A 12,056-nucleotide genomic window follows, 5' to 3' on the forward strand; every position below is an offset into this window, starting at 1 on the left:
GCAGTTGAGGAAGGGGAACTCCTGGCCCCCTCCCTGGGTCCTGATCCCTGGTTTTCTGGAGCCAGGTGCCTGTGTTCAAGGCACAGCTCAGCTAAAACTGTGTGACTTGGGCAAGCTGAATGGGCCTGTGCCCCTGAAAAATGGGGATAGTGCCCACTTCACCGGATTGACATGAGGAGTGAGTGCACCTATAGGGCGAACATGTGTAAGTACTGGCACACAGTAAGTCCTTTGTAAAGGCTGTTATTATTAATAATTCCCGAGGCTGGCTCTTCCTGGTTCAGTTCTCAAACCAAATGTCACCTCACATAGAGCCTCCAGCTTCCATGAGGCAACCCCCACCTTCTCATTCCCTCATAGTTTTTTCATCCAGAGCATTTTCTTCTATGGGATCCCTTCTCTTTTGGTTTCTTTGTTTTGTTTTGTTTTTCTTTAAGGTTGCAAGCTTTACAAAGGACAGAAACCTTGTATATTTTGTCAACTGCTATTTTGCCAGTACCTCGCCTCCTGCTTGGCACGTACTAGGTGCTCAATAAATACTGGTTTTACTAAAGGACAGCAGCACTCTGGCTGATGCTGCTTTCGTTGGGGTCCTGCCATACCACCAATAAATACCACGCCACCGCGACGTGCTGCGGGTGGAGGAGGGACAGTCTCGGCCTGAGCTCTTTTCTCCTCCTTTCAACTTCCCAGGGTAACTTCATGTGAGCACAACTCCAGGAGCTCCCGAGACAAGGCCACCGCCCGGGAATCAGGGCCTTCCCAGTTGTGCCTTAGGGGAGGGAGAATGGGGCTGGCCCGCAGGAGACCAGTTCCAACCGCGTCCAGAAGTCCCTCCCGCCGCCTGGCGTCGCTTTAAGGCGGAGGCCCAGGAGGGGGCCGACCCCGCCCGCCGGCTCGGCGCGCGGCTCCAGACTTCGGCATTTCCTCCCCGCTAGCTGGCGCGGCCTCGCCTCCCCTCGGAAGAGGAAACTCCCGGGCCCCGAGTAACGGGAACGGGAGCGGAGGAGCGGCGGGGAGCCGGGTGTCAGGAGGCCGCCCAGGGTAGGAGGCCGGCGGGGCCGGGCAGAGGCGGCCGTGGGCAGCGCGCCGGGGCGCCGGGAGGGGAGGGCCCGCGGGCCAGACGGAGCGCGCAGCCGGCGCAGGGCGCGGCCGGGGCTTGGAAGCGCAGGGCGGGCCGCAGCTGGAAAGAGAACTTGAGCTGGGAGAGGAGGCCGAGCTGGAGGGCGGCTTCCCCAGGCCCTGCGAAGGGGGAGCCGCCGGGAAGGCGAAGAAGGAGACCGCGACAGCGGGGCTGCTGGGGGGCTGCGCGCATGCTGGGCCGGGGACGCCGCCGGGGCTCGCGCCCTGGGCTGCCCGGGCGCCCGGCATGTCGGTGCATTACACCCTCAACCTGCGGGTCTTCTGGCCCCTGGTGACTGGCCTGTGCACCGCCTTCGTGTGCCTCTACCATGTCCTGCGAGGGAGTGGGAGCAGCCGGGCCGAGCCCCCCGACGGCGCGGACGGCGGCTTCCCGCTGCTCAAGATATCTGTCCTGCTCCTCCTCGGCTACATCCTCTTACGCTGTCGCCACGCTGTCCGCCAACGCTTCCTGCCCGGGTCTCCCCGCCTGGGGGACCGCTCCGCCTTCCCTCCAAGACACTTCCAGGAGCCGAGCCTCGGCATCTTGCTGGAGAGTTACTACGAGCACGAGGTGCGCCTGTCGCCACACGTGCTGGGCCACAGCAAGGCACACGTGAGCCGGATCGTGGGCGAGCTGGTGCGGGCTGGCCGCGCCCGGGGGTCCCCAGGCCCCATTCCCGGGGGGACACTGGCCTTGGCCTTCCGCGGAGATTTCATCCAGGTGGGCAGCGCCTATGAGCAGCATAAAATCCGCCGGCCCGACGCCTTCGACGTGCTGGTGCCGTTGCGCCTGCCGCCGCTGGTGGCGCTGGAGCCGCAGAGCCTGGGAGCCCAGCCCGCTTTGGCCCCGGCCTTTCATGGCTGCTTTGTGTGTGCACTCAAGGCGCCGCCGGGCACCTCGGGGGGTCACTGGCTCCGGGATTGCAAACCCTTCGCCGAAGGCTTCTGTGTGGACGTGCGTGGGCGGCGCCACCTCTCGGCCACCCTGGTGCTGCGCTGGTTCCAGTCACATCTGCAGCGCTCCCTGGCCACAGTGCGCTACAGCCTGGAGGGCCGCTGTCGGGTCACTCTGACCCCCGGCGGCCTGGAGCAGCCTCCCACTCTGCACATCCTGCCCTGCCGCACCGATTATGGCTGCTGCCGCCTTTCCATGGCCGTGCGACTCATTCCTGCCGTCCATTTGGGCGACGGCGTCTTCCTCGTAGCTCCACCACCAACATCCTTGCCCGTCGGGCCCCTGTCAGAGCTCCCCGGAGGCCTGCGTGCTGATGCACTGTGGGGCGTGAACACAGCCCGCCAGGAGCAGAAGCTGCTGGGTTGGCTGCAGGAACGGGCCCCTCCGGGTGCCTGCTACCTCAAGTGCCTGCAGTTGTTTAAAGCCCTGCGAGATCTGGGCGCCCGCGGGCTGGACCCAACGGCGGCCACCCAGTGGGGACGCATCCTATCCTCATACGTGCTCAAGACGGCACTGCTGGCGGTGCTGTTGCGAGAGGGAGCTCCGGAGCAAGGCTGGGATGAGGCTCACCTGAGCAAGCGCTTGGAACAGTTAGTGCGGTTTCTTCGGGACTGCCTGCTGCAACGCCGGACACTCTTCCACTCTGTCCTGGGCCCTGGCGGGGTGGCAGTCGAAGTGGGCCCACTGCCCAAGGTACTGCGTGAAGCCGCCCCAGTTGACCTCTTGGCTGCTTTCGATGGACGCGCCCGGGAACTCGCAGCTGCACGGTTGCTGTCCACATGGCGCAGGCTGCCGCAGCTTCTTCGGGCCTATGGGGGTCCCCGCTACCTTGCCAGGTGCCCTGCACCCCGGAGTCAGCGAACCCAGGGCTTCCCTAAAGATGAACCATAAACCCGACAGTGCCCCTGGCCTAATGCTCCTAAAGCCTCTCCCACCAGGTGGGGGTGGGGGTGGCAGTGCAGCCCGTCCAACTGCAGGAAGAGGGGCTGCAGAAGGTGTTGGAAATTTGGAGGATGACATTTGATGGCTTAAATGTCACCCTTGTGTCAACAATCCAGTATACTTGTAGCATCTTCCTCACACCCACCAGAGTGCCACAGGCAGGCTCTGGTAAGACATCCAACAGCAGCAGCTAAGAATTGGTCCAAATGTTGGTTTTTTGGTGGAATGATTTTGTGGAAGGATCCCTGGTTTTAGGGAAGTCCAGTGAAGGAAGTGAGAACTAGCAGCAGGGAAAGGTCCTTCTGTTGGTTTTTGAGATGCATCTCTCTGGCCCTCAAATTTAAAGAAGTTAATGTTTTTTTGGTGCAACTAATTGCTAGGTCCTGGGTTCCTGATTGACTTTTAAAATAATATGACTATCTACAACTGGAATTGAAGTTCTATTCTAGGGGCTACTCTGCTGAGGAACATAGTTTCCACTCTTCAAGTTAATATTGATGTATTTTTAAATGGTGCAATCATGGGTATTGGATGGGATTGTGAAGAAGTCAGTCACACAGGTTGAAAGGCATTCAGGAGTGGGTTAGAGTAACTTCCAGAGCAAATAGCACTTTATTTTGATAAATTCTTTTGTTTTGTGGTAATTGCTAGTGCCAAGTATTGCATCTGAAAGGGAGGCTACGTTTGCTACTAAGAAATGTGCAGTCTTGAAAAGTAGGCTTGCTTTATTTACATCCCTACAGGCACACGCCAGAATGTGTACCAGTCAACACCCATTCACTACGCACATCCTGTGAGCCAGCCAGGCACAATGCAAAGTAGCATCAAAGTGCATGTTTAAGACAACACCAGTGAGGGCGGAAAACATGTTGGGTCTCGAGAAAGATACAGTCTTTGCCTATCAAGGTGACTGGGACTTGCTGCTGGCTGGAGACAGAAACCTTTTTTAGTTTTAAGGCTTTTAAGCAAACTCCTTTGCACGAGATTTCTTTCTCAGTTTAATGAGAGAATGAAGAGGAAATGCCTACTGTAGTGCCTAGCATGAAGTTAGTGCTCTTACTGCTCAGTAAGGGTTAGTGGTTAGAAAGTTATTCTCCCATCGCCCAAGCTGCCTTTTAGTGGTCCTAAGGCAAGTTGGAAGAGTGGTTGTCAGCACAGGTCTTGCAAAGCATTTCACTTCTGTCTAGTTCAGTATCTGGGCTCTGTACTTGAAGATCAGCGACTCCCTGATAAGTCAGCAAAGGAGAAAACAGTGGAGGAGAGCAAGAGGAGATGGGTGGAAATAAAGGGAGATAGTCCTTGTCAGCAGTCAGCTCTTTTTTTGTCACCAGGTTGGGTGTATTTTGCAGCTGGGAGGAGCTCATTCTGAAATCCCTCCTTGTTCTTCCAAATTTCTAACAGCCCACAATTCCAAGTTTAGAATGGTCCATCATATGCTCGCCTAATAGAAAATGCAGTCAGTTCCAGTGTTATACTTTGGGATTTTTTTTTTTTTTTAAACAGACATGTACTCCCTTAGACTCTTAAAGCTAAAACTTGGAAAACAGAAGTAACCACCTGAATAGGGCCATTGTTTAATTTCTGAATTTTTTTAAGGGAACTCTTTAAACTTTCTTTAGGGGACCTACTTGGCCACTACAGGAAATCAGTGTGAATAAATGATTTATAGGAAATCCTCATCAGAGCTGTAGAGACTTCTTATAGCCTTTACAACCTTGGATGTAAGAGAAACAGTTGCTAATGTTGTGCTTTCTCTTTGAGGATGTTTTTGGTAGAGTTCCCCTTGATACCACAAAGGTCATTCCTGGCTTTTGAGGTCAGTGTTAGGTTATAAGGAACTGCATTTAGCGAAGGGATCAGTCTACCAACTTTCTGCCAAGATATAAACTGCACAGTGCTGTTTGTTTGCTTGTTTTTTAATCCTCACCCGAGGCTCTTTCTCCATTGATTTTTTTCAGATAGAGTGAGAGGGAGGGAAGGAGAGAGAGAAACATCAATGTGAGAGAGACAGTGACTAGTTGCCTCCCGCAAGTCCCAGACCAGGGCCAGTGCTCAAACCCGAGACACTTTGGTCCGCAGGCCAAATGCTCTAATCCCTGAGCCAGACTGGCCAGGGCTGCACAGCGTTTTTAAAAATTACTTTTTAAAGTAAAAGCCAACAGGAATTAGATCTTGTAATGGTTCTGAAGTCAGCCACAATTTCCCCTGCAGTCATTAAGTCTACTGGAGCGGGGGACCACGAGGCTCTCGGAGGATTATAAAGCTTTAAAAGCTGAACTTTATAAATATTTCTAGCTGAGCTGATAGGCTCCTTTTTTATAGTCGTGTTTGAAGTTTAAATCTGGTAACATAGTGTTCTTGTAGGTTTTTGTTATTTTTTTCTTCAGGTTAATTACCCAAAGCCTCGTCCATCCTCAAGATTTTAAATTTTTATTATTTTTTTTTTAAATTAATGGGCATTGTATTTGTTATTTTTTTTTAATATTAATGTTTTATTTAAATGCCATGCTGAGCAATTGTTCTCTGTACATGGTAACCAAAACGTAGAGTTTTCGATCAATTTTGATCAATGTTTAGTAATCCCAAGCATGTACTGTGTACAAATGAAATAATATGGCATATTAGCCAGGTGTGATGGTTGCCTGAGGCACTTAAATTAAGCTCAGTTCTGTATTTTTTTTTAGGGCTCCATCACGACCTTGATCAGAAGAGTACACATTTTTGGTGTATACTTGGTACTAGAGATTCATGTTTGCAAATATTCTTATACAGGAAGGCTCAGAATGGCTCATGTTAAAAATATAAATAAATAAAAAAGATTAATTATCCAGCCAGTGCCCGAAGAAAATGTTTGGGGAAAATGACTCAGCCATTTTGCCACAAGACACCCTTCAGTAACTCCCACTGGTGGACTTGGCTTGGGAGCCACCCTGGAATGCTCCAGGGCTGGGAGTAGGAGGTGGGTGTTGGTGGCTGTTTTTTTGTTGTTTTTTTTTTCAAAATGAAACTGAAGTGAAAGAAGAGGGAATGTGAGTGAACTAAGACAAATTGAAAGGACTCAGGAAGGAGGACTTGGATGGACGTGAAAGGAAGGAGAGACGGGGTGGAAATCATATGAGGGTGGGAGAGAGGTTTGGGTTAGTAAACACGTTTTTAGGGATGTGCTATTTCAAAAGCAGGGGTCGCAAACTCAGCAGCCTGCAGAGACAAAGGAGAGAAGGGGTAGGTGGGCAGTGGGGACTGCCCCTCTTAACAGGGGACAGCCATTACTTGGCTCCGTGCAGGGAAAAAAGGGGTACAGAGGGGCTGGAAATCAGAACTTTTTTTTTTTAAGTTTTAAACAAAATAATTAAAAAATTTCCAAAACACTATGTGGGCCAAACAAAACATTTGGTTGAGCCTGCGGGCCACCAGTTTACGACCCCTGCCTTATACAGTTAACACCCCCAAGTATGTATAAGGTTATATTTATTGTTAATGGATATGATGTCGTTATACATAGTCGGGGGGCTGATATTTCAGTTTTCTTTATCTCTCAGAGAGCTAAGCTTCATTGTAGAAACAAACCAAAAAAATTAACACTGCCACAGATAACACTTAACTCACAATTCCCAGAAGGACCCTCTCTCCAGAGCTGTTCTTTGCAGTCAGAGCCTTCAGCGAACCACTGGGGGCCAGTTCTTGGAATTTCCTTCCTGGTGAGCCAGGGCTAGACTCCTAGGGCTAGACTCCTAGGTCTATGGAGTTTGAAGATGAGTCGTTAGGAAGGATTGCAGAGTAACTTGTTTCTTTTTAATTTGCATTTTATTCTTATTTTTAAATTTATTATTATTGTTATTATTATTTTGGTAGTGTCCTTGCCTGTGCCTTAGCAATGATAGCTGGTGGCCTCGAACACCAGGAACACAGTGCTGGGGCTTCAGGCCAAACTTTGTAAGCTTGTTCCCATTCCCACTGTCGAGACCATGATTTGATCAGAGGTGTCTCTCCCTTTCTGACTCGGTGGCTCCCACCAAAATTGACATCCTAACATTCTGAAGGAATTCACCGAACAAATTCCAAAGTGTGTCTTTTATCCTCATGGAGTAAGTCACTTTTTCTGTAAAGTGTGGCTCTGGACCTTGACGCCGAAGACTTGACTTATCTCTACGCACGAAGAGCAAGGTTATTATCTCCCTCCCCAGCAGGGGAAAAAATGAACCTCATTAACATTTCCAGTGTCCCGTAAGAGGTTAAGAAGTTCAGTGTTATCACGTGGCATTTGTTAATTTTTTTTAAATCGCATGTCTGTTCTTTAGACACTACTGCTTTTTTTATACCTGCATACCACATGATTTGGTGGGGATAAAGCAACTATAATCGGGAGGCGGCAAAGATATATGTGATCATGTATACAGAGAAAATAGACTAAAATGTGCAGCTAAATTATATATAATCTGGTTTCTAAAGTATCAGATATTCAGGAATATTTTAAGCACCTTTTGCTTTAAAAAAAAAAAAGTGCCTTGATTTAGTCACTTGACTTTAAAACATTCCTCTTATTTTATTGTGATTTTTTAATGTGTGTTCTGACCCCAAACTGTGTTGTTATGATGCTGCGTGTCAGCTGCAGTCATAACAGTTTTGTTCCAATAACAGAGACCAAAGAGTTAATCAAATATGGTTCAGCTGCTACAGTTGTGTGATTAAAAGGCGTTTTAATCACACTAAATTTCCATGGCCCAGATAGTCAAGGCCTGCCATTTGTTTTCTATTTCAGGTTGGAGTAAATTTGCACTTTTAATCATATGGGTCATTTGGGGGCCTTGTTCTTTTATACTTTGCTTTGTTAATAAAGGAACTTGTAGAAACCTCTGGACTGGACGTCAGATTTTGGGAGGGGGTCTCACCTCCCAGGAGGGCAGGCAGCCTGCGGCTGCCCTGGCTTATGACTGCTTATGGGAGCCTCCCCTGGTCTCGGCGTCTGGGTGCCCGGCAAAGCTGGGGTCACTGCAGGCGGAACTGGCTCCGTGCACAGGCGGGAAAGGATGCCAGTTCACAGCTCTGCAGGCTTACAGCCTGGGGTCCTGCCTTCAAGTCTTCTTTTTCCTTGCCTAGAACCTTCTGCCCATGCCCCTCTTCTCCCTTCCCCTCCCCTCCCTTCCACACACACTCCTAAATGCAATTCAAGTCTTGGCCTGTGGCTAATTTATAGCTCAAACATTTTTTACCCAGAAATCTCTTAGGCCCTCAGGCCCTCTCCAAATGGTAAACATTTGCTAATATGAAAAACCACCAGGCTTAGTGAGAGATGGAATTTTGGAGGCCGTGTAGGACTCTTCAAAGCCTTGGAGCCAGGTGGAAGTTCAGGGAGACTTGTGCCTACAAGCTGATTAAACAGTAGTTGTGTAGGACGCTAGCCCAGGGGAAAAGGGGTTGCCTTTAGTTTTTAACAAGTAGTTTTTCAGTGGCTATTGTCCTGGGGCACTGAAGACACATGCAGTGATGACCAAGACAGATGTGGTCTCTCTCATGAACACACAAACTGGTGAGAGGCAGGCAGTTAAGATGTCTCCATACATGCCCTGGCCGGTTTGGCTCAGCGGTTGGAACATTGGCCTGAGGACCAGAGAGTCCCGGGTTCGGTTCCTGCTAGGGGCATATACCAAAAAAAAGACGTCTCCATACAGTGGTGGGTGTCAGGCGGGGGAAGGGTTATGGAAGCACGGAATAGGGGCGCCTCACACAGGTCGGGGAGGGCTGCTTAGAACAAGTGACTTCTAAGTCCAGATCCAAAGATAGGTTAGGAATTTGCTAAGTGAGGGGAGTTGGCTGGCGAAGAATGCATTAAGCACAGAAAGGAGCATTTCAGTGGGGATGGGCGGGAGTGGGAGAGGTAGGAAGGCACCAGGACACCAGGAGTCTTGAAGCCAGAGTTTCTCAAACTGGAGTGTGCAAAACACCGGGGAGTCTTGTTAGAATGTGAGTTCTGATTCAGCAGGTCTGGCTGGGACCTGAGACTGCATCTCCAACAGGCTTCCAGGTGAGGATGGAGCTGCTGGTTCAGGGGCCATGCTTTGATTACAAGGCTGTAAACCACACAGCAAGTTGGGACGGATCCGGGAGATACCGGATAGGCAAGGAATGAATGGCAGAGTCAACATTGGAGTTTGGCTCACTCTGTCTGCAAGGTAGAGAATGGATTAAGCAAGGGTTGGCAAAAGATTTATTTTTATTTATTTTATTTATTTATTTATTGTAAGTAAAGTTTTATGGGAACACAGCCCACACCCAGAGACTTACTCTCTCTGGTTGCTCTCACCCTATGTCAGCAGAGTTGAGTAATTGAGACAGAATGCTGAAAATACTTACTCTCGGACTCTCTACAGAAAAGGTTGGCTGGAAGTAATCAAACTGGAAGTCATGAGATGCTGCAGTGGCCTGGGGCTGAAGCAGAGGGACAGAGACCAGTCACCCTTAGAGACAGAACAGTGTCACAGCAGAGTCGGTGCTTCAGTGCCAAGAGACCTGTCTTCATGTCTTACTTCCTACACTTCTCATCTGTGTGTCTCTCTGCAAGTTACCTAATCCCCTCTGAATCTCAGGTCCCTCCTCTGTAAATGTCATTCATAATAGAACCTCCCTCATAGGAGTCACTGGGGATTAGGTGAGCTCGTGCCTGCAAAGTGCTCGACACATACTAAGTGCCCAATTCAAGTCAGGGTAGGAGTAATTATTGGAGTGGAATGTCATTTAGTCCGTGGCTCCGGCCTCTTCCTCTGCTCCCTTTGCTGCTCATTCTTTCTCCACTGCAGGACTGTTTCCGCTTTGTCCACCCAACCATCTCTCTGCTACGCAGATTCTGTTCATCTCTTTCCTTGATGCCCATGCTGTTCCCCTCTATGAGAAGCTCTCACTCTGTGTGCTGTACTGGACTGATTACAAAAATAGTCCCTATTCCCCAACCCTTCCTAGACCCACACCCTTTGCAAAGTGGGTTTGCAGTCTCTCCCATCAAAATGGGGAGGTAAGGCCCTGGCTGGTGTGGCTCAGTTGGTTGGGTGTCACCCCATGCACCAAAGGGCCCCTGGCACCAAAGGGCCCCTTGCACCAAAGGGCACCATGCACCAAAGGGCCCCTGGCACCAAAGGGCCCCATGCACCAAAGGGCCCCATGCACCAAAGGGCCCCTTGCACCAAAGGGCCCATGCACCAAAGGGCCCCATGTACCAAAGGGCCCCATGCACCAAAGGGCCCATGCACCAAAGGGCCCCATGTACCAAAGGGCCCCATGCACCAAAGGGCCCATGCACCAAAGGGCCCCATGCACCAAAGGGCCCATGTACCAAAAGGTCATCAGTTTGATTCTTGGACAGGGGCACATGCCTAAGTTTCAGGTGCAGTAGGCAGCTCATTGTTGTTTCTCTGTAAAATAAATAACATAGTTTTTAAAAGGGGGGAGGGAGGCGACCTTTTACCTGCCACTTGAAACTAGAATGGCTTTGTGACTTTCTTTAGTCGGTAGAATGTGGTAGCACACAATTTAACATAATACCACAATAGATAGTGTGCTAGTTCCGGGCCTAGGCCTCAGGGCACCTTGCCTGCTTCTGACTGTCCTCTTGGAAGCCTGCCACCACTGCGTGAGGAGGAGAGACCATGCGACCCAGCCAGCCCTTTCACCAGGGCTGACAGCCAGCCACCTGTGAGACAGGTAGTGCGGCCACCCCAGACCAGCCCTACTGCCCCCTTCTCCCCGACAACTGGCCTGACAACAGACTGAAACACTTGCGTGAGCCCATCTAAGACCCGCTAAACTTGGCCCAGGTCAGCAGAACCACTCAGCGGGCCCGTAGCAATAACAGACATTGTTTTAAGCCACTGAGTCAGTGGTAGTTTCTTGCTCAGTAACAGCTAACTGTTTTGAAAGCTTAAAAAATACGTGGCATGCTCGGGCTGCTACTGGAGTAAATACAGGCTATCCTTGGCTTCTGTGCTTTTGACTTCCAAACAGCCAGACAAGCACTTGGTTGACAGTGAACCACCTTCCCCCAGCGAACCCGGGTTTCCCGTGTCAGCCGCCGCGCAGGGGCTGTTGGCCTCCCGTGCAGTGGTCAGGCAGGGCTGCGTTGCTGTCTTTGAGCAGTGCATTTGCACAGCTGTTTGACTACGTTCCTGTATTTGCCCTTATCTTGTGAAAACAAATGGAAGTTGGGAAAACTAAGAGCCGATTCAAGTGACAAAGTATCTCAGGTCTCAAAGGTAATACAGTTACAACACTGATTCGGTATCCCCAATGTGGCTAAGCTTCGGCTTCAGTCGGATAGATGCTGGCTGGTGGTAAGCGGGTGGGCAGAGCGTGCAGTTGTAAAGGACCAGAACAACAGTGATGAAGGGCGTTTGGGAAATGGTATCACCTACGAGTACATTTGGCCACAACTTAGAAAAACCTAACCTATAGTAATGAACAGAGGCTTATATTTTCTCATTAGCCAGAAGTGTGGAGGGAGGCAGCCAGCAGTGTAGGGGTGAATCAGGAACCCAGGCTTCATTTTGCTCTACCATTTTCATTTTTATCCTCATGCTTATCATGTTGAGATCCCACAGTGGGTAGGAGAGGCATGGAGAAGAGAAAATGAATTAGGGAACACCGGAGACTTCTTCTTACATCTCATTGGCCAGAATGGTGTCACATGACCACACTTAGCAGCAAGGGAAGCTGGGAAAGAGAGCCTGGCACCTGTCAAACAGCAGCCCTGAGCAACATATGCAGGAAGAATGGGTGTTTGTGGGTAAATAAGATTCTGCCTAATAAGTGCTGGAAGCAGACTATGTCTGAGAAGTAAGAAGTAATTAGAGAATTTATAATTCCATAATGACATAATTTATACTTGCCTAAGTCCTAGCATATAGTAAATGCTCCATAAATGTTAGGAGTGAAGTCTCAGCTCTATCATTCACTGGCCATAATCTTTTGAGCAAGTCATTAACTTGTCTGGGCATCAGTTTTCTGATTTGCAAAGTGTACCTCCTTTTATAGGTTTGTTGGGAGAATCAAA

At 50.0% G+C, this 12,056-nt stretch overlaps 1 protein-coding gene across 1 annotated transcript; it reads left to right on the forward strand.

Moving 5' to 3' along the window:
* The first annotated feature begins 1,369 nt into the window (after nt 1-1,369).
* Nucleotides 1,370-4,946, forward strand: ITPRIPL2 (ITPRIP like 2). The gene has a single exon (XM_036279631.1). It carries the CDS (start codon nt 1,370-1,372, stop codon nt 2,966-2,968), a length of 1,599 nt encoding a protein of 532 aa, XP_036135524.1. The 3' UTR covers nt 2,969-4,946.
* The last annotated feature ends 7,110 nt before the right edge of the window (nt 4,947-12,056 follow it).

This window comes from Molossus molossus, unplaced genomic scaffold (assembly GCF_014108415.1).
Source record: "Molossus molossus isolate mMolMol1 unplaced genomic scaffold, mMolMol1.p scaffold_m16_p_3, whole genome shotgun sequence".
NCBI lineage: Eukaryota > Metazoa > Chordata > Mammalia > Chiroptera > Molossidae > Molossus > Molossus molossus.

What these genes read in the sequence shown, in the direction of transcription:
- ITPRIPL2 (XM_036279631.1), top strand. Translation starts at nt 1,370, where the DNA reads ATGTCGGTGCATTACACCCTCAACCTGCGGGTCTTCTGGCCCCTGGTG.